At 36.3% G+C, this 18595-nt stretch overlaps 1 protein-coding gene across 7 annotated transcripts in view; it reads right to left on the reverse strand.

The window, feature by feature from the left end:
• Positions 1-18595, reverse strand: part of LOC125164624 (disintegrin and metalloproteinase domain-containing protein 5-like) — a 132100-nt gene that overhangs the window by 42460 nt on the left and 71045 nt on the right. For all 7 annotated transcript variants that reach the window (XM_047857456.1, XM_047857455.1, XM_047857459.1 and 4 more), the window contains 2 exons: positions 15085-15180; positions 1071-1266 (listed from right to left, as the gene is read on the reverse strand). In XM_047857456.1, the coding sequence (XP_047713412.1) occupies positions 1071-1266; positions 15085-15180 (292 nt within the window). The remainder of the gene's footprint in view (positions 1-1070; positions 1267-15084; positions 15181-18595) is intronic.

Raw genomic sequence — 18595 nt, forward strand, 5'->3', positions numbered from 1 at the left:
ATACCAAGCAGGCTCCACACTGTCAGTTCAGAATCCAATGTGGGGCTTGATCCCACAAACCAAATGTGAGCCAAAAACAAGAGTCAGATGTTCAACACACTGAGCTACCCAGGTGCCCCAAATGTGCTTTCTGATCCTTTTCTTCTCTGTTCTTTTTTCTGGAACTCTCATAATGCATATAGTCCCACTAATGGTGCTCCATAAGTCCTTTAAGTCACTGTTTCTCATTCCTTTATCTTATTTGCTGTTCTTACTTAATCGTTTCCAGTGACTTCTCCTTGAGTTCATTGGTCATTTTGTTTGCTTGATCTAGTCTGCTGTTGAATACCTCTAACGCATTTTTCAGTTGTTAGTGTATTATAAGCATCATGATTTCTGTTTGGTACTTGGGGATCTGGACTAATGGATCAAGTCTTTGCTTCCCAAATAGAAAGCTGGGAACTTGGATTATTTATCTACTCACTTGGTGGTGAGCAGGAGGAGTACCATTGATGTCTAATAGCTCAAGCTGCCACCCCTGTTGCCCCTGGACATCTAGACAGTTCAGACCCATCAGAGCTCCCAGAACTTGCAGGACAGATTCCAGATGTTTGGGCATCCCCCTTGAAAATGTATGCATGTTGGATATCTAAGCAAATCCTTCTCTGCTGGGTGAAGCTGAGAGCTAGATGTTTTCTCCCTGCTTGTAAGGCACTGCACTGTGGTAAGAATCTCTAACGAGAGGGTGTCTTGAATCTCCCTACTGGCTTTGGTGAGCTCTGCTTTGTTCTAGTAAAAACCTTGTTTCATTTAAGCCTAAACTAAACCCCATCACCACAAATTCTATATAATATTCTGACAAGTTGCATTTCCACTTGAGGTTTCTTCCTTTGCAAACAAGAATTCCATATAAATTCTGGGGTTTTTTTTCATTTTTCAGAATCAAGAAAATTTTATTTCCTTTAACACTAATACATACTAGGCAAGATGTCACTCATTAAAAATCACATTTACTTTTGTTCTATAAAATTGAATAACAAAGCTTGTAATAATCAGAATTTAGGAACTAAGGAGAAAGTCATGGTCATTACCTCCTCCAATCAATTCTTTACACTGTTTGGTAAATATGCGACATCGTCCTTTGTAACAGAAGGAATCGCCTGAGTCACAACTTTGTCCATTACGTGCATAAGTGTCAGGCATACAGTGTGGGGAAACTCCATTGCAATATTCAGTGAAATCACATTCGTCATATGATTTCCTACACTGTATACCAATTGATTTTAGCTAGAAGGGAAAAGGAACATAAGAAAAGATTATGCATCAATGATACTCAAGTTCTACTTCCCTTCAAGTTTTAAATTTTCACTCATTTACTTTTTCCTAAGTTGCTAAGAGCAATGAGAAAATTAAGTCTTCTCATTAACTACTTAAGCATTGCACAGAAATTTAAAAAACTAAATTTACTGTGGATAAAGGAATGGATAATGCTCGTGAGAGAAGTGAGAAACTCAAAGATAAGTAGACTACCATAATTTAAAAAAAAAAAAAGAAAGACAAAAAGCACGGCTAAGGAATTAACATAAAAATTACTTTCAAAAAAGTTACTTCCAACCCATTATGGCTATGCTCACATGGACAGCCTCTGGTTTCTCCATATGCTGTTCCTTAAAGCAGAAATCAACCATTTACAAAACAATAAATATACATGATAAAGATTTAGAAAACAGTTTCTAAGTGTTTTTAAAGGTAATTTAAGGACACACAGGACATGTTTATTTCACATATCATATTGTAAACAACTGTAAAAAAATAATGTTCTCAATTACATATCTCTGATCTCTTTAGCACTTATGCTTTAGCTAATAGCTTCTAGGATTCATTTCCTGTATACCTGTCTTCACCAACAAATACCCAGATATCATCACTGCAAACCCTTTCCTCAACCTAAGCCCCAGTTCCTCATCGCTATCATCACTATCCTATGCAAACCAAGTCAAATTTGTTCTAGGTTTCAAAGGTCCTAGAGGCTCAACCTCTGTAACATTCACCACTCCCCAAAATAGGTTTTCTGTATACTTTTTTCCATGTTGGCAAGTATTTGCAATATATAGCAATTCTGACACAAATTCTTCAAGTGATGGGTGGGAAGACAAAACACAATACTTGTGTCACCCAAGCTTATAGAGTTAACAATCAAATAAAAAACAATGATCAAAATTGTTTCTAAACGAAAATACATATAAGTATAATGAAAAAGTATTAATATTACTTTCTTTAAAATATGCTTCCTGTTATAAATATGTATAAATGGAAATATTACATTTATTCTAATTTCCTCTATTGTTATGACTGTCTTTTATAGCAGTTTAAGGGCCACAGAAAATATGAGGGGTAAATACAGAGACTTCCCATATAACCCTTGATCAGCACATACAAAGCCTCCCCTCTAATCAACATCTCCAACTGGAGTGGTACATTTGTTACAATTGAACTTATGTGACACATCATAATCACTCAAAGTCCATAGTTTACATGAAAGTTCTTTTATGGGCTTAAACATATGTATAATGTCATGTATCTATTGTTATGGTATCTTACAAAGTTTTTCACTGCCCTAAAAATCCTTCATGCTCTGCCCATTCATCTCCCCTTCAGTCCCTGACAATCACTGATCTTTTTATGGTCCTTTTTGTAGTCTGACCATTTCCAGGATGTCATATATTTGGAATCATAGAGTCTGTAACTTTTTCAGATTGGCTTCTTTCATCCAACTTCTTTTTCAATACTACTTATAAATGTGCAGTTCCTCAAATGTTTTATCATCCTACTTGCTCCTTTATTAAGTGGTGTTAATTTTTATTTACTTGGCTCCCTAATTCCAAAATGGCCCTAAAACTTAAAAATGGCTGACTCCTTGTTTCTGAAGTGCTTTCTCTTAAAATCTTTTTTGTTTTTTTATTTTGTTTTTAATTTATTTTTATTTTTTGCCAAGACTTTCAGTCTGTACATGTAATGTATCATTCATTGTCAGGGATATGACCCTTTACACAACTAATAAGGAATGGGTGGGTTAATTTATTGCCTCTGACCACCACACCAGCCTTGACTGCATAGTAAAGAGAGTATTATGTATATCAGAAAATTCATAGCTTGGGCTATGTACCTTTTGATAATTAGGCCCAACGACTATTCCAGTCTCAATAGCACTTGTTCACATATCCCTGTTGATACAACTGGTTTAAGTTATTCCCTTTTGATGCAGCAATGTCAGGAAACTGAGTAATCTTCTATGCTTCTTGTGTTTGATAGGTTAGTCAATTTTTTTAAAGTTACCCTTAATATGAATAATTATGACTAAATTATATCAAATAATGGAAAAGAAGAGGAGAGTAACATCAGCAAATGTTAGAATAGGAGATTCCTGGCTGCATATCCACACAGAAATGCCTGTTTTAACAACTACCTTGAATGACAATCTGGCTGAAAGGTTCTCTAGTCCCCAGGTGAAGCAAAAAATCTGAGAGTAGATTCATTGGGAGATGGTAAGAACAGTTTGATTTTACCCACATTATCCGTTACTCAAGGTGGCACAGCTCAATGCCAAGAGAGACTCTTGGCTTGTGATTTCTCTGACAGAGGAAAATAAAAGTGATGAGAAGCTGGTTTCCCCAGCCCTGCAAAACACTGTCCAAGAGACTTACTTTTGTCTCACCCGACTCAGACCACTTAGGGAATTGGCATACTTAAATAGTCTTGGGATACCAAGGAGTAGGGAAAAGAGATGGGGATTCACATCAACTAGCACATAGATTACAACAACCAGCCACATATCTAATTAACTGTCTTACAGACTTCAGCAAGAACCTCACCCATGAGCCAACAGGATGCGTTATCTGAGGACACCCACAACAAGCCAAATAACACCCCCAGTACTCCACACTCACAACCTGTTGCCAGAACGACAAACTCTCCAGCAGATGTCACACATGAGACTCCAACAAGTGGGCACAATCCTGCAGACAACACATGGATATCAGCACCTGGCTGGACTTTGCTGAATTGCACAACCTTGAACACTTCAAGGCACTGTTTTATGGAAATTTTCTGAGGGGCTCTCCATAGCCATACTGACTTTCTGGGATTGAGAGAAGGTGTACAACCCTAAACTCTGGCCCTCTGGAGGTATGAAACAACCCGAATAGGAGTGGAACAAGCACACCCATAAAAAAGGTCTGAGAGACCCCCAAAACTCTAGTTGGTCTGACTACTGACTGGTTTCTTTCTCTCTCGAAGCCAGCTAGTAAACACTAGAAGAGATGTGAAACACTTCAATTGTGAAGGCAGCAGTTCAAGACTTCAAGAAACATCAAGAATCAAGGAAACGTGATGCCAACAACAGAGGTCTTGTGGAAGACAAATGAAAGAAATGGAAATGTACAAAGTGTCTGACAAAAAATTAAAAATAATCATCATAAGCTCAGACAAGAGAGCACAGATAGACATAAACAAAATCAGGAAAACAATACATGAATGAAATGAGAAGTTTCACAAAGAAGAGAGAATTTTTTTTAAAAAGAACCAAACAGAAGAAATTCTAGATCTGAAGAATACAATGACTGAACTGAAAAATTCTATTAAAAAGCTTTAAAGGCACAGCTGATCAAGCAGAAGAAACAGTTAACTCAAGGGCAATCATTTAAAATTATCCAGTCAGTCTTGGGGCGCCTGGGTGGCTCAGTCAGTTAAGCGTCTGACTTTGGCTCAGGTCATGATCTCGCAGTCCATGTGTTGGAGCCCCGCATCGGGCTCTGGGCTGACAGCTCAGAGCCTGGAGCCTGCTTCAGATTCTGTGTCCCCCTCTCTCTCTGGCCCTCCCCTGTTCACACTCTGTCTCTCTCTCTCTTAAAAATAAATAAACATTAAACAAATTTAAAAAATAAATAAATAAAATTATCCAGTCAGAAGAACAAAAAAGAAAAAAATATTAAAGAGAGCCTATGACTTGGGGCAGTTAATATGGTGTAGTAAGGGGACCCTGGGTTTGTCTTGTCCCTTGAACATAGCTAGATGGACATCAAGCCATTTTGAATACCTAGGGAATTGATCTGAGGACTAACAGAACAATCTGTATAATTTGAGGGAGAGAACACAACAGGTACATGGTGCAAAGAGGTGAACTGGGGGAGAGAATAGCCACAGTGCCAGTGCCACAGAGGGGAGACAGCCGTTTTCCCAGAGAGGAGAAAGATGGGAGGTAGGAGGAGAAGTGCATCAGATTTGCATAAGAAAGCACTCCCCCCTGAAAGCAGCAAGAGAGAAAGAGTGAAAACATCCATAGGGGACTAAGAAAACTGTTCCCCAAAACCACTGACAGAGGAAAAAGGACAGTTTCAATACCACCAGTATTTTCTACGAAGAGTGGAGCACAGAGTCTGAAGTTTCAGAGGTCAGCCCCTGGTGGTGTTCCCAGGAGGAAGCAGGGTGGAGCCCCTGGAGTGTGCAGAGCCATCTGAGGATAACCTGGGTTGCTCAAGGAGAAGCAGTTCCCCTGCTTGGAGTATGCTTGGTAGAGATGATACAGCCTCTCTGTGGGCAAAAGACAGGGGGCACCATCAAGCTGCCACCTTCACCCATTCACCCGTAAAGGAACACAGACACTGGCTGAAGGCAGCATACCCTGGTGCCAGTTGTGTGTTGTGACTTCCCATTAACTCTGAGCCCCTGCCACTGAGCAGTGGCATGACTATTTCCTGAGACATGCTTGCCACAGTGTGGTGACACCCTCCCCAGAAGATCACTGCGTCCAAATCCCAAGGGTCTCTGAAGTATTTTGAAACACAACCATACCTGATATAAAATTCTGGAAAGAGATGCTGCCTGGTAGGCAGACACCTGGGACACAGGGGAAGGCAGGGTGCTGACAGAAGTGGGGGATATAAGAGCGGTGACTGATATGCAATCCTGTGTCTGTGAGGGCATGAATTTCCTACTCTGGAGACTAGACAGTAGTGTGAAGCCATTTTCACCTTTAGTCCACCAATACTGTCGGACACCAGGAAGCTAAAAAGCACGACCAAATGGAGAATGGAGCTGTTACACCAAGAGCCCACACACTCCCGGCCCTCGAGGCACATCTCCACTAGAGCAAGTAGGATTGAGAATCAGAACAGCAAGCTCCTCCCTCAGAAGACCAGCGTGAATCCCTTCCATGAACTTAATCTACTGCCCACAGACTGCTGCAAGGTTTTAGCTCTAGGGGAAACTGGATCTAGCTTCATTTGGGATTTTTTGTTTGTAATTTGTTTATTCATTTTTCATTGTTGTTGTCGGCTTTTGCTGTTGTTGTTGTTATTTTTCTTTTGTGTCTTGGATGCAGAAAGAGCAAAATTTTTTATTTTATTTTTTATTTTTAAAATTTTTATTTTTTGCTCTTTTCTCTGTTTTCTATCAAGCTTGTGTTAACAGGAAGACCAAAACACACCTAGGATCTAGCTTCCTTTATTTGATTTTTGCACAATTTTTGTTTTTATTTCATTCTATTATTGTTGTTGTTGTTGTTGTTGTTGTTGTTGTTGTTTCTTCCTCCAAAATGACAAGATGGAGGAATTCAACTCAAAAGAAAGAAAAGAAGAAATGATAGCCAGGGTCTTAGTAAATGCAGTTATAAGTAAGATATCTGAACTAGAATTTAAAAGAACAATGATAAGGATACTAGGCAGCTTTGCAAAAGCATAGAATACATCAGATAATCCCTTTCTGCAAAGCTAAAAGAGCTAAAATCTAGTCAGGCTGAAATTAAAAATGCTATTGCCAATATGCAAACCCAAATGGAGGCCATAAAAATGAGGATGGGTAAGGCAGAGGAGTGAATTAGTGATATAGAAGATAAAATTATGGAAAATAATGAAGCCAGAAAGAAGAGGGAAACAAAGATCAGGGACACAAAAGCAGAATTAGGGAACTCAATTACTTATTAAAACATAATGACCTTTGTATAGTAGGAGTGCCAGAAGATAAAGAGAGAAAAAAGGGGCAGAAGGTTTATGTAAGCCATTTATCACAGAAAACTTCCCTAATCTGGGGAAGAACACAGACTTCAAATCTGTGTTCCAAGAAGCACCAAGAACTCCCATTAAATTCAACAAAGGCCAGCCATCACCAAAACATATAGTCAAACTCACAAAATACAAAGACACGGAAAGAATCTTGAAAAAACTTAAAAGTCCCTAAACTATAAGGGATCAGGTTGGGATCAAGTTCACAGCAGATCTTTCCACAGAAACTTGGCAGCCAGAAAGGAGTGGTAAGATATATTCAATGTGCTGAATGTAAACAATATGCAGCCAAAAATACTCTATCCAGCAAGGCTGCCATTCAATATAGAAGGTAGAAAAGAGTTTCCCAAACAAAAACTAAAGGACTTCATGACCACTAAACCAGCCCTACAAAGAAATTTTAAGGGGGAACCTTTGAGTCAGAAAAAAAAAAAAAAGACCAAAAGCAACAAAGGCTAGAAAGGACCAAAGGACATTACCAGAAATATCAATTCTACAGGTAACACACTGGCACAAAATTCATCTCTTTCAATAATTACTCAGAGTATAAATGGACTAAAGGCTCCAATAAAAAGATATAAGTTATCAGAATGGATTAAAAATAGAAACCCTCAGGAAAGTAGGGATAGAAGGATCATATATCAAGATCATAAAAACCATATACTAAAGACCCAACACTAATATCACCCTCAATGGGGAAAAACTGAGAGCTTTCCACCTAAGGTCAGGAACAAGACAGGGATGTCTACTCTCACCACTGTTATTCAACATAGTATTGGAAGTCTTAGCTTCAGCAATCAGACAACACAAAGAAATAAAAGGCATCCAAATCAGCCAGGAGGAGGTCAAACTTTCACTCTTCGCAGATGACGTGATACTCTACATGGAAAACCCAAAAATTCCTCAAAAAAATGGCTAGAACTAGCCAGGCTTCTCAAAAAGAAAAGGGAGATGACCCAAATAGATAAAATCATGAATGAAAATGGAATGATTACAACCAATCCCGCAGAGATACAAACAATCATCAGGGAATACTATGAAAAATTATATGCCAACAAATTGGACAACCTGGAAGAAATGGACAAATTCCTGAACACCCACACTCTTCCAAAACTCAATCAGGAGGAAATAGAAAGCTTGAACAGACCCATAACCAGCGAAGAAATTGAATCGGTTATCAAAAATCTCCCAACAAATAAGAGTCCAGGACCAGATGGCTTCCCAGGGGAGTTCTACCAGACGTTTAAAGCAGAGATAATACCTATCCTTCTCAAGCTATTCCAAGAAATAGAAAGGGAAGGAAAACTTCCAGACTCATTCTATGAAGCCAGTATTACTTTGATTCCTAAACCAGACAGAGACCCAGTAAAAAAAGAGAACTACAGGCCAATATCCCTGATGAATATGGATGCAAAAATTCTCAATAAGATACTAGCAAATCGAATTCAACGGCATATAAAAAGAATTATTCACCATGATCAAGTGGGATTCATTCCTGGGATGCAGGGCTGGTTGAACATTCGCAAATCAATCAACGTGATACATCACATTAACAAAAAAAAAGAGAAGAACCATATGATCCTGTCAATCGATGCAGAAAAGGCCTTTGACAAAATCCAGCACGCTTTCTTAATAAAAACCCTTGAGAAAGTCGGGATAGAAGGAACATACTTAAAGATCATAAAAGCCATTTATGAAAAGCCCACAGCTAACATCATCCTCAACGGGGAAAAACTGAGAGCTTTTTCCCTGAGATCAGGAACACGACAGGGATGCCCACTCTCACCGCTGCTGTTTAACATAGTGCTGGAAGTTCTAGCATCAGCAATCAGACAACAAAAGGAAATCAAAGGCATCAAAATTGGCAAAGATGAAGTCAAGCTTTCGCTTTTTGCAGATGACATGATAGTATACATGGAAAACCTGATAGACTCCACCAAAAGTCTGCTAGAACTGATACATGAATTCAGCAAAGTTGCAGGATACAAAATCAATGTACAGAAATCAGTTGCATTCTTATACACTAACAATGAAGCAGCAGAAAGACAAATAAAGAAACTGATCCCATTCACAATTGCACCAAGAAGCATAAAATACCTAGGAATAAATCTAACCAAAGATGTAAAGGATCTGTATGCTGAAAACTATAGAAAGCTTATGAAGGAAATTGAAGATTTAAAGAAATGGAAAGACATTCCCTGCTCATGGATTGGAAAAATAAATATTGTCAAAATGTCAATACTACCCAAAGCTATCTACACATTCAATGCAATCCCAATCAAAATTGCACCAGCATTCTTCTCGAAACTAGAACAAGCAATCCTAAAATTCATATGGAACCACAAAAGGCCCCGAATAGCCAAAGGAATTTTGAAGAAGAAGACCAAAGCAGGATGCATCCCAATCCCTGACTTTAGCCTCTACTACAAAGCTGTCATCATCAAGACAGCATGGTATTGGCACCAAAACAGACACATAGACCAATGGAATAGAATAGAAACCCCAGAACTAGACCCACAAACGTATGGCCAACTCATCTTTGACAAAGCAGGAAAGAACATCCAATGGAAAAAAGACAGCCTCTTTAACAAATGGTGCTGGGAGAACTGGACAGCAACATGCAGAAGGTTGAAACTAGACCACTTTCTCACACCATTCACAAAAATAAACTCAAAATGGATAAAGGACCTAAATGTGAGACAGGAAACCATCAAAACCTTAGAGGAGAAAGCAGGAAAAGACCTCTCTGACCTCAGCCGTAGCAAACTCTTACTCGACACATCCCCAAAGGCAAGGGAATTAAAAGCAAAAGTGAATTACTGGGACCTTATGAAGATAAAAAGCTTCTGCACAGCAAAGGAAACAACCAACAAAACTAAAAGGCAACCAATGGAATGGGAAAAGATATTCGCAAATGACATATCGGACAAAGGGCTAGTATCCAAAATCTATAAAGAGCTCACCAAACTCCACACCCGAAAAACAAATAACCCAGTGAAGAAATGGGCAGAAAACATGAATAGACACTTCTCTAAAGAAGACATCCGGATGGCCAACAGACACATGAAAAGATGTTCAGCGTCACTCCTCATCAGGGAAATACAAATCAAAACCACACTCAGGTATCACCTCACGCCAGTCAGAGTGGCCAAAATGAACAAATCCGGAGACTATAGATGCTGGAGAGGATGTGGAGAAACGGGAACCCTCTTGCACTGTTGGTGGGAATGCAAATTGGTGCAGCCGCTCTGGAAAGCAGTGTGGAGGTTCCTCAGAAAATTAAAAATAGACCTACCCTATGACCCAGCAATAGCACTGCTAGGAATTTACCCAAGGGATACAGGAGTACTGATGCATAGGGCCACTTGTACCCCAATGTTCATAGCAGCACTCTCAACAATAGCCAAATTATGGAAAGAGCCTAAATGTCCATCAACTGATGAATGGATAAAGAAATTGTGGTTTATATACACAATGGAATATTACGTGGCAATGAGAAAAAATGAAATATGGCCTTTTGTAGCAACGTGGATGGAACTGGAGAGTGTGATGCTAAGTGAAATAAGCCATACAGAGAAAGACAGATACCATATGGTTTCACTCTTATGTGGATCCTGAGAAACTTAACAGGAACCCATGCAGGAGGGGAAGGAAAAAAAAAAAAAGAGGTTAGAATGGGAGAGAGCCAAAGCATAAGACTGTTAAAAACTGAGAACAAACTGAGGGTTGATGGGGGGTGGGAGGGAGGAGAGGGTGGGTGATGGGTATTGAGGAGGGCACCTTTTGGGATGAGCACTGGGTGTTGTATGGAAACCAATTTGTCAATAAATTTCATAAAAAAAAAATTAAAAAAAAAGAAGTGGTATATATACATATATACAACAGAATATTATTCAGCCATAAAAAAGAATGAAATCTTGCCATTTGCAACAACAAGCTCAGCAAAATAAGTTAGACAGAGAAAGACAAATACCATATGTTTTCATTCATATGTAGAATTTAAGAAACAAAACAAACAAGGAAAGGAGAAAAAAATAAGAGATAGTCAAAGCAAGAAACCGTCTTTTAATTATAGAAAACATACTGATAGTTATCAGAGAGGAGGTAGGTGGGGTTATGGGTTAAATAGGTGATGAAAATTAAGAAGCGCCCTTTTTGTGATGAGCCCAGGGTGATGTATGGAACTGTTGAATTACTACATTGTATACCTAAAACTATTATCACACACTGTATGTTAACTAACTGGAATTAAAATAAAAACTTAAAAAATAGACTATTATATCTATTATATCTATAAAATTTTTTATGTAAGCCTTATAACAATCACAAAGAAGAAACCTACAGTGGATACACAAAATATAAAGAGAAACAAATTAAAGAATGGCACTACAAAAAATAAATCACAAAAGAAGAGAGTAAGAAAGGAATAAAGGAAAAAAAAGAACTAAAACAAACAAACCAGGAAATGATTAACAAAATGGCAATAGAAAGTCCTTTTAACTATCAATAATTACTTTAACTGTAAACGGATTTTTTCCAATCAAATTTCTATTATAGAACCCAACAATAAGCTGGCTATAGGAAACTCAAATTACCTTTATGGACATGCAAGGGCTGAAAGTATAGAGAAGAAAAAACTATTCTATGCAAATGGTAACCAAAAGAGAGCAGGGTTTGCTATACTTATGTAATATAAAACAGACTTTCAATTAAAACAATCACCAAAAAAAAGGTCAAGAAAATATAACACTTGTAACTACACATGCACGAAATACTGGAATGCCTAAAAACTTAAGTAAATATTGACAGACCAAAGGGATAAACAGACAGCAATTCAATAATAGTAGAGGACTTCAATACCCTACTATTGACATTGGACAGAGCAATCAATCAGAATGAAAATCAGTAAGAAAATAGCAGGCCTGAATAAAACTATAAACCAAATGGACCTTAAGGACATATATAGAACATTATGTCCAATAAGAACAAAATATTCTCGGGGCGCCTGGGTGGCGCAGTCGGTTAAGCGTCCGACTTCAGCCAGGTCACGATCTCGCGGTCCGTGAGTTCGAGCCCCGCATCAGGCTCTGGGCTGATGGCTCAGAGCCTAGAGCCTGTTTCCGATTCTGTGTCTCCCTCTCTCTCTGCCCCTCGCCCGTTCATGCTCTGTATCTCTCTGTCCCAAAAATAAATAAACGTTTAAAAAAAAAAAAAAAAGAACAAAATATTCTCAAGCACATGTGGAACATTCTCCAGGACAAAACATATGTTGGTCCACAAAGCAAGTTTTATGAAATTTAAGGAAACTGAAATAATATCTAATATCTTTTCCAAGCACAATGTTATGAAACTTCAGAGAAAAAAACTGAAAAATCCACAAAATGTACAATTTAACATCATACCTGAACTAATGGACCACAGAAGTAGGAAAAAAGGAAATCATAAAAAGTATCTTAAAATAAACAAAAACAAATACAAAAAAAAATACCAAAACATATGCGATATAGCAAAAGCAGTTCTAAGAGGTAAGTTTACAGCAATAAATGCCTATATTAAAAAAAATCTCAAATAACCTAACTTTACCCCTAAAGGAATTAAAAAAGGAAAACAATCTAAGACCCAAGTTAGTAGAAGAAAGGAAATAAGAAAGATCAGAGCAGAAATAAATGAAATAGAGACCAGAGAGACAATAGGAAAATAATAAATTAAACCAAGAGATGGATTTTGAAAAGATAAACAAAATGGCAAAACTTTAGCTAGACTACTCAATAAAATAAAATTATGAAAGAAAAGAAGAGACACTGAAATTGATACCATAGAAATACAAAGTATCATTAGAGACTTCCATAACAATTATCCACCAACAAATTACGTAACACTACAAGAAATGGATAAATTCCTAGAAACAGGCAATCTATCAAAACTGAATCAAGAAGAAATGGAAAACTTGAACAAAGTAACCACAACTAAAGATATTCAGTCTGTTATCAAACTTCCTAACAAATAAAAGAACAGGACTAGATGGTTTCACAGGTGAATTCTATGAAATATTTAAAGAATTAAGGCTAATTTCTCTCATCTCCCCCAAAAATTAAAAAGGAAACAACTCTCCCAAACTCATTTTACAAGGCCAGCTTTACCCTGATCCAAAGACAGACAAAGACACTAGAAGAAGAAGAAGAAGAAGAAGAAGAAGAAGAAGAAGAAGAAGAAAGAAAGAAAGAAAGAAAGAAAATTACAGATTGATATCCCTAATGAACATAGATGCGAACATTCTCAACAAAATATCAGCACACCAAATTCAACAGCATGTTAAAGGTTCATATATCATGATCAAGTGAGGTTTATCCCTGGGATGTAAGGATGACACAGAAAGCAATAAACATAATATACCCCCATTAATATAAATAAGGGTAAAATTCATGTAATCCTCCAAAGAAATGAAGAAAAAATATCTGACAAAATTCAACACACTTTCATGACCAAAGTTCTCAACAGTTTGGTATAGAGCAAATGTATCAATATAATAAAGGCCATATACGACAAGCCGTAGCTAACATAATTTTCAATTGTGAAAAGTTGAAATCTTTTACTGTAAGATCAGGAACAAGACAAAGTTTTTCATTCTTACTACTCCTTTTTAACATAGTACTAGAAGTCCTAGCCAGAGGAATTAGGCAAGAAAAAAGAAATAAAAGATATCCAAGTCAGAAAGGAAGAAATAGGGGCACCTGGGTGGCTCAGTCGGTTAAGCATCTGACTTCGGTTCAGGTCATGATCTCACAGTCTGTGGGTTCGAGCCCCACATCAGGCTCTGTGCTGACAGCTCAGAGCCTGGAGCCTGCTTCAGACTCTTTGTCTCCCTCACTCTCTGCCCCTCCATGCCCCCCCTCTCAAAAATAAACAAACATTAAAAAAATTGTTTTTAAAGAAAGGAAGAAGTAAAACTGTGGGGAAAAATGGAAAGATGTTGGTCAAGGGTACACATTTTCAGCCATAAAATGAATCACTATGGGGATCTAATGTACAGTATGGTAACTATAGTTAATAATGTATTGTATATTTGAAATTTTCTTTGTAAATGTTAAATATTTTTGCTATGTAAAGTTGTAGATGTGTTAACCTTATTGTAATCATTTCACAACATATACTCGTATGAAGTCATTACATTGTGCACCTTAAACTTACACAACGTTATATGCCAATTATATCCCAATAAAGTTTGGGAACAAAATTTTTTTAAAAATTTCTAATGTTTATTTTTAAGAGAGAGAGACAGAGACAGAGCATGAGTGGGCGAGGGGCAGAGAAAGAGGAAGACACAGAATCTGAAGCAGGCTCCAGGCTCCAAACTGTCAGCACAGAGCCCAATGTGGGGCTTGAACTTAGGAACCGTGCGATCATGACCTGAGCTAAAGTCAAACATTTAACCAACGGAGCGACCCAGGCACCCCAGGAACAAAATTTTAAAGATAAAAGCATATTCTTACTCCAATCCTATCTGAACATCTGCCATTTACTTTTTTCATAGTTTGCTTCTTTTTTCTTTAGATTTCCAGTTAATTTTTCTGGTTGTGGGGCAATTATTCAGGAATTCTTTAAATGCTTTAAATAAAGAGCACTTAATTGATTGTAACAATAACTGAACCTCAAAGGAACAGAAGACTTTACCAGCAGATGGTAAAGAGAATTTACCTAACAATAGCAAAAAAATCTAATCTAACTTCTTGACCCCATGTAAGGTAGGGTGTTAAAAAATAAGACCTTACTAAAGAGGGTTGCTTCAGATGCATGTTGATCATAGGAATGTCTCAACAGGTACAAGAAAGATTTGTAACAGTTGGGAAAGAAGAATCATCAGGCATATGTACATGAGACTTCTGGAAATGACAGATTACCAAATGGACTGAAGTGTAAGAAGGGTCCAGTGTACTTGGATATAATACAATGGGAAAGGCAGATAGGATATTGACATACTTCCCAGCTCTTTGAAACAGTATTTCAAGAAATTTAATCCTGATCTACTCTAAAATAGATTGCCTCTTACCTTACAATCTTGTGTGCAACATTCCCCAGAGCCACACTGTTTATTTGCTTTCATTGTACATGTTTTAGGATCACAGCAGTCTTTATGTGTACAATTCTGTAAACAAATAGACAGATTCAAACTGTCTCTTCTGACATCAGTTATGATAATTTGTCTTTTAAATCATACAGAGAAAGACAGATACCATATGTTTTTACTCTTATGTGGATCCTGAGAAACTTAACAGAAGACCATGGGGGAGGGGAAGGAAAAATAAAAGTTAGGGAGGGAGCCAAACCATAAGAGACTCTTAAAAACTGAGAATAAACTGAGGGTTGATGGGGGGTAGGAGGGAGGGGAAAGTGGGTGATGGGCATTGAGGAGGGCACCTGTTGGGATGAGCACTGGGTGTTGTATGGAAACCAATTTGACAATAAATTTCATATTATAAATAAATAAATAAATAAATAAATAAATAAATAAATAATATTTTTAAAAAGCAAAAAAAAAACTTGCCAATTTCACCTAAATTGTCAAATTTATTTACATAAAGTAGTTTTTAATATTCCTTATGTACCCTCTTTCATTACTGATACTGGGAATTTCTTTCTTTTCCTCATTTCTCTTTCATCAGAACAGCAGGAGATTTATCAAATATATTCATTATTTTCATTGGCTTTTATTTTCATTGATATTCATTTTCTGATTTCTATCTCATTGATTTCTACTTTTATCTTTACCATTATTTCCTTCTACTTATCATGGATTTAATTGGACTAATATTTTAGTTACCCGAAGTAGCCTTCTTAATCATTGATTTTAGACCTTTCTTCTCTCCATTATAAGCATTTGTAACTATAGATTTTCCTCATAACACTATAATTCAGTTTTAACTGAATCTCATAGATTTCAATGTTATGTTTAAATTTTCATAACTGTTAAAAATATATCCTAATTGCTTTTGTAATTTCTTCTTTGAGCCAAGGGCCATTTAGAAGTGGTAGCTTAATTTCTAAATATTTGGGAACTTTCCAAGATATCTTATTATTCTTGATTTCTAATTTAATTCTCAACAAAAAATAAATATTTTGAGATTTATTTCATGTCACAAAATGTAGTACATCCTGATGAATATTCCAAGTTCCCTTGAAAGTAATTTTTATATTAAGTTATTAAATATAGTGGCCTGTAAATATCATTATATTAAGGTGGTTGGTAGTAGTATTATTCAGGTCTTCTACATCCTTACTGATATTTTTGTCTAGTTGTTCTATCACTTACAAAGAGATGTGAAATAAACCTCCAAATAAGATAGTGCTTCATGAAATTTGAAGATCTACTGTGTGTGTGTACATGTAAATATATTTTTATAAGTGTATACATATTTATTATTGTTATAACTTCCTTATGTATTTATCCTTTTATAATTTTGAAGCATTAGTATATCTCTATTTTATATATTAATATAGTCCCCTTAGCTCTCTTATATTTATCGTTTACTTGTTATATCCTTTTCCATTCTATTATTTTCTGCCAAACAGAGCATTTGGGCTTAAAATATATCTCTTGTCTCTTGATTTTTATGTAGTCTGATAATCTCTGGCTTCTGATCAGAGTGCTTGGCCTATTTACATTTAATGTAACTATTAATATTTATGTATTTCAATTTGTTATTTTACCATTTGTTTCCATTTATTTCATCTTGGTTTTGTTCCTCAATTCTTCTCTTCTTGTCTTATTTTGTGCTGATGAAATATGTTTACCATGTCATTAAAACTCCTCTATTGGCTTTTTAGCTGTATCTCTGCATAATTTTTCAATATTTGCTCTGGGATTTATACTATGTATCTTTCAAATACTCTAATCTACTTAGAGTTAATACTGATTTTCTTCAGGTAAATTATAGAAATCTTGCAACAGCTTATTTCACCTTCCATATTTAGTGCTGCTGCTGTTATTATATAGATGTAGATATGTAGATACACACACATATACACATAATGTGTATATGCACATATATATTTTTGTATGTTTATATGCATATAAACATATATGCATCCATATCCACAAACATACCCATACATATTTGTATATTTAGTATATATACATACAAATACATATTTATAGGCACATATATGTATTGTATCACTTATGCAGTGAATAAGTGTGTATATATTTACATATCTGTGCATGTATATAATGTAGTCAGTAAAATTAAGAGCAGAAAAGAAAGCATACATATAACTATTTATTTTTACCCACATATTTACCAATTCCTGTGTTCAGGAATTTTTAATTCTTCAAACATTTTAAATTCTTAGGATATTCTGTAGTACAAGTTTACTGTGACATATTGTTTTAGCTTTTGCTTAACTGAGAATAACTTTATTTGCTTCCATTTTAAAGGATAATTACTTTGAATCTAGAAATCTTGATTGTTGACCTTTTTTTTTCTTTCATCACTTTTTGTCATTTCAAAGTCTACTGACCTCCATTATTTGTTATAAGAAGTCAGCTATATTTTGTATCACTGTATTGTGCATGTAACCTGTTTTTTTTAGGCTGAAATTAAGTTTTTCTTTTTATCTTGGGGCTTTGGGAAGTTTTACTACTCTAAGTATAGAGGTGGGTTTTTTTGTGTCTATGTGCTTGTAGTTTGCTGAGCATCTTGGATCTGTAAGCAAACGTTTTCCTTCAAATTTGAAAAATAATCAGCATTATTCCTGCATATTTTTTTCTGCCGCCTACTTTCTCTTTTCTTTATCTTTAAATCCAATTACACCTACATTGGACCACTTAATATTTCCTTTCAGGTGGACTCAGTTGGTTAAGCGTCCAACTCTTGGTTTTGGCTCAGGTCATGATCTCACGATTCATGGGTTCAAGTCCTGTATTGGGCTCTGCACTAACAGTCTGAAACCTGTTTGGGATTCTCTCTCTCTTCTTCGCTCCCTGCCCTTCCCCAGCTCGAACTTTCTCTCTCTCTCTCTCTTTTTCTCTCTCTCTCAAAATAAATAAATAATTTTTAAGAAAAATGTTTCTGGGGTACCTGGGTGGTTCAGTTGGTTAAGTATCTGACTTTGGCTCTTGGAGCCTGGAGCCTGCTTCAGATTCTGTGTCACTCTCACTCCCCCTCCCCTGTTTACAGTCTGTCTGTCTCTCTCTCCCCCTCAAAAATAAATGAATAAACATGAAAAAAAATTTAAGAAAAAATAAAAAATATCTACTCTCAGGTGTCTGAGGTTTTTTGCTATTTTTCTTCAACTTTTTTTCTCTTTATTCTATAGATCATATTTTCTTAATGTTCTATTGGTCAAGTTCATTGATTACTCTGCTTTTGGTCAAGTTCACTGATTCTGCTTTTGTTGTACTTTTCACTTCTAGACTTTAAATTTATATGGTTTTTGTAGTTAACTTATATCTGTTGAGATTCTCTAGCTGCTCACTTACTATGATAATTTTTCCTTAAATGGTTTGAGCATAATGTCCTTTCAAGCTCCTAATATTCAAAATAACTACTGTGAAGTCTTTA

Source organism: Prionailurus viverrinus, chromosome B1 (assembly GCF_022837055.1).
Source record: "Prionailurus viverrinus isolate Anna chromosome B1, UM_Priviv_1.0, whole genome shotgun sequence".
Lineage (NCBI taxonomy): Eukaryota > Metazoa > Chordata > Mammalia > Carnivora > Felidae > Prionailurus > Prionailurus viverrinus.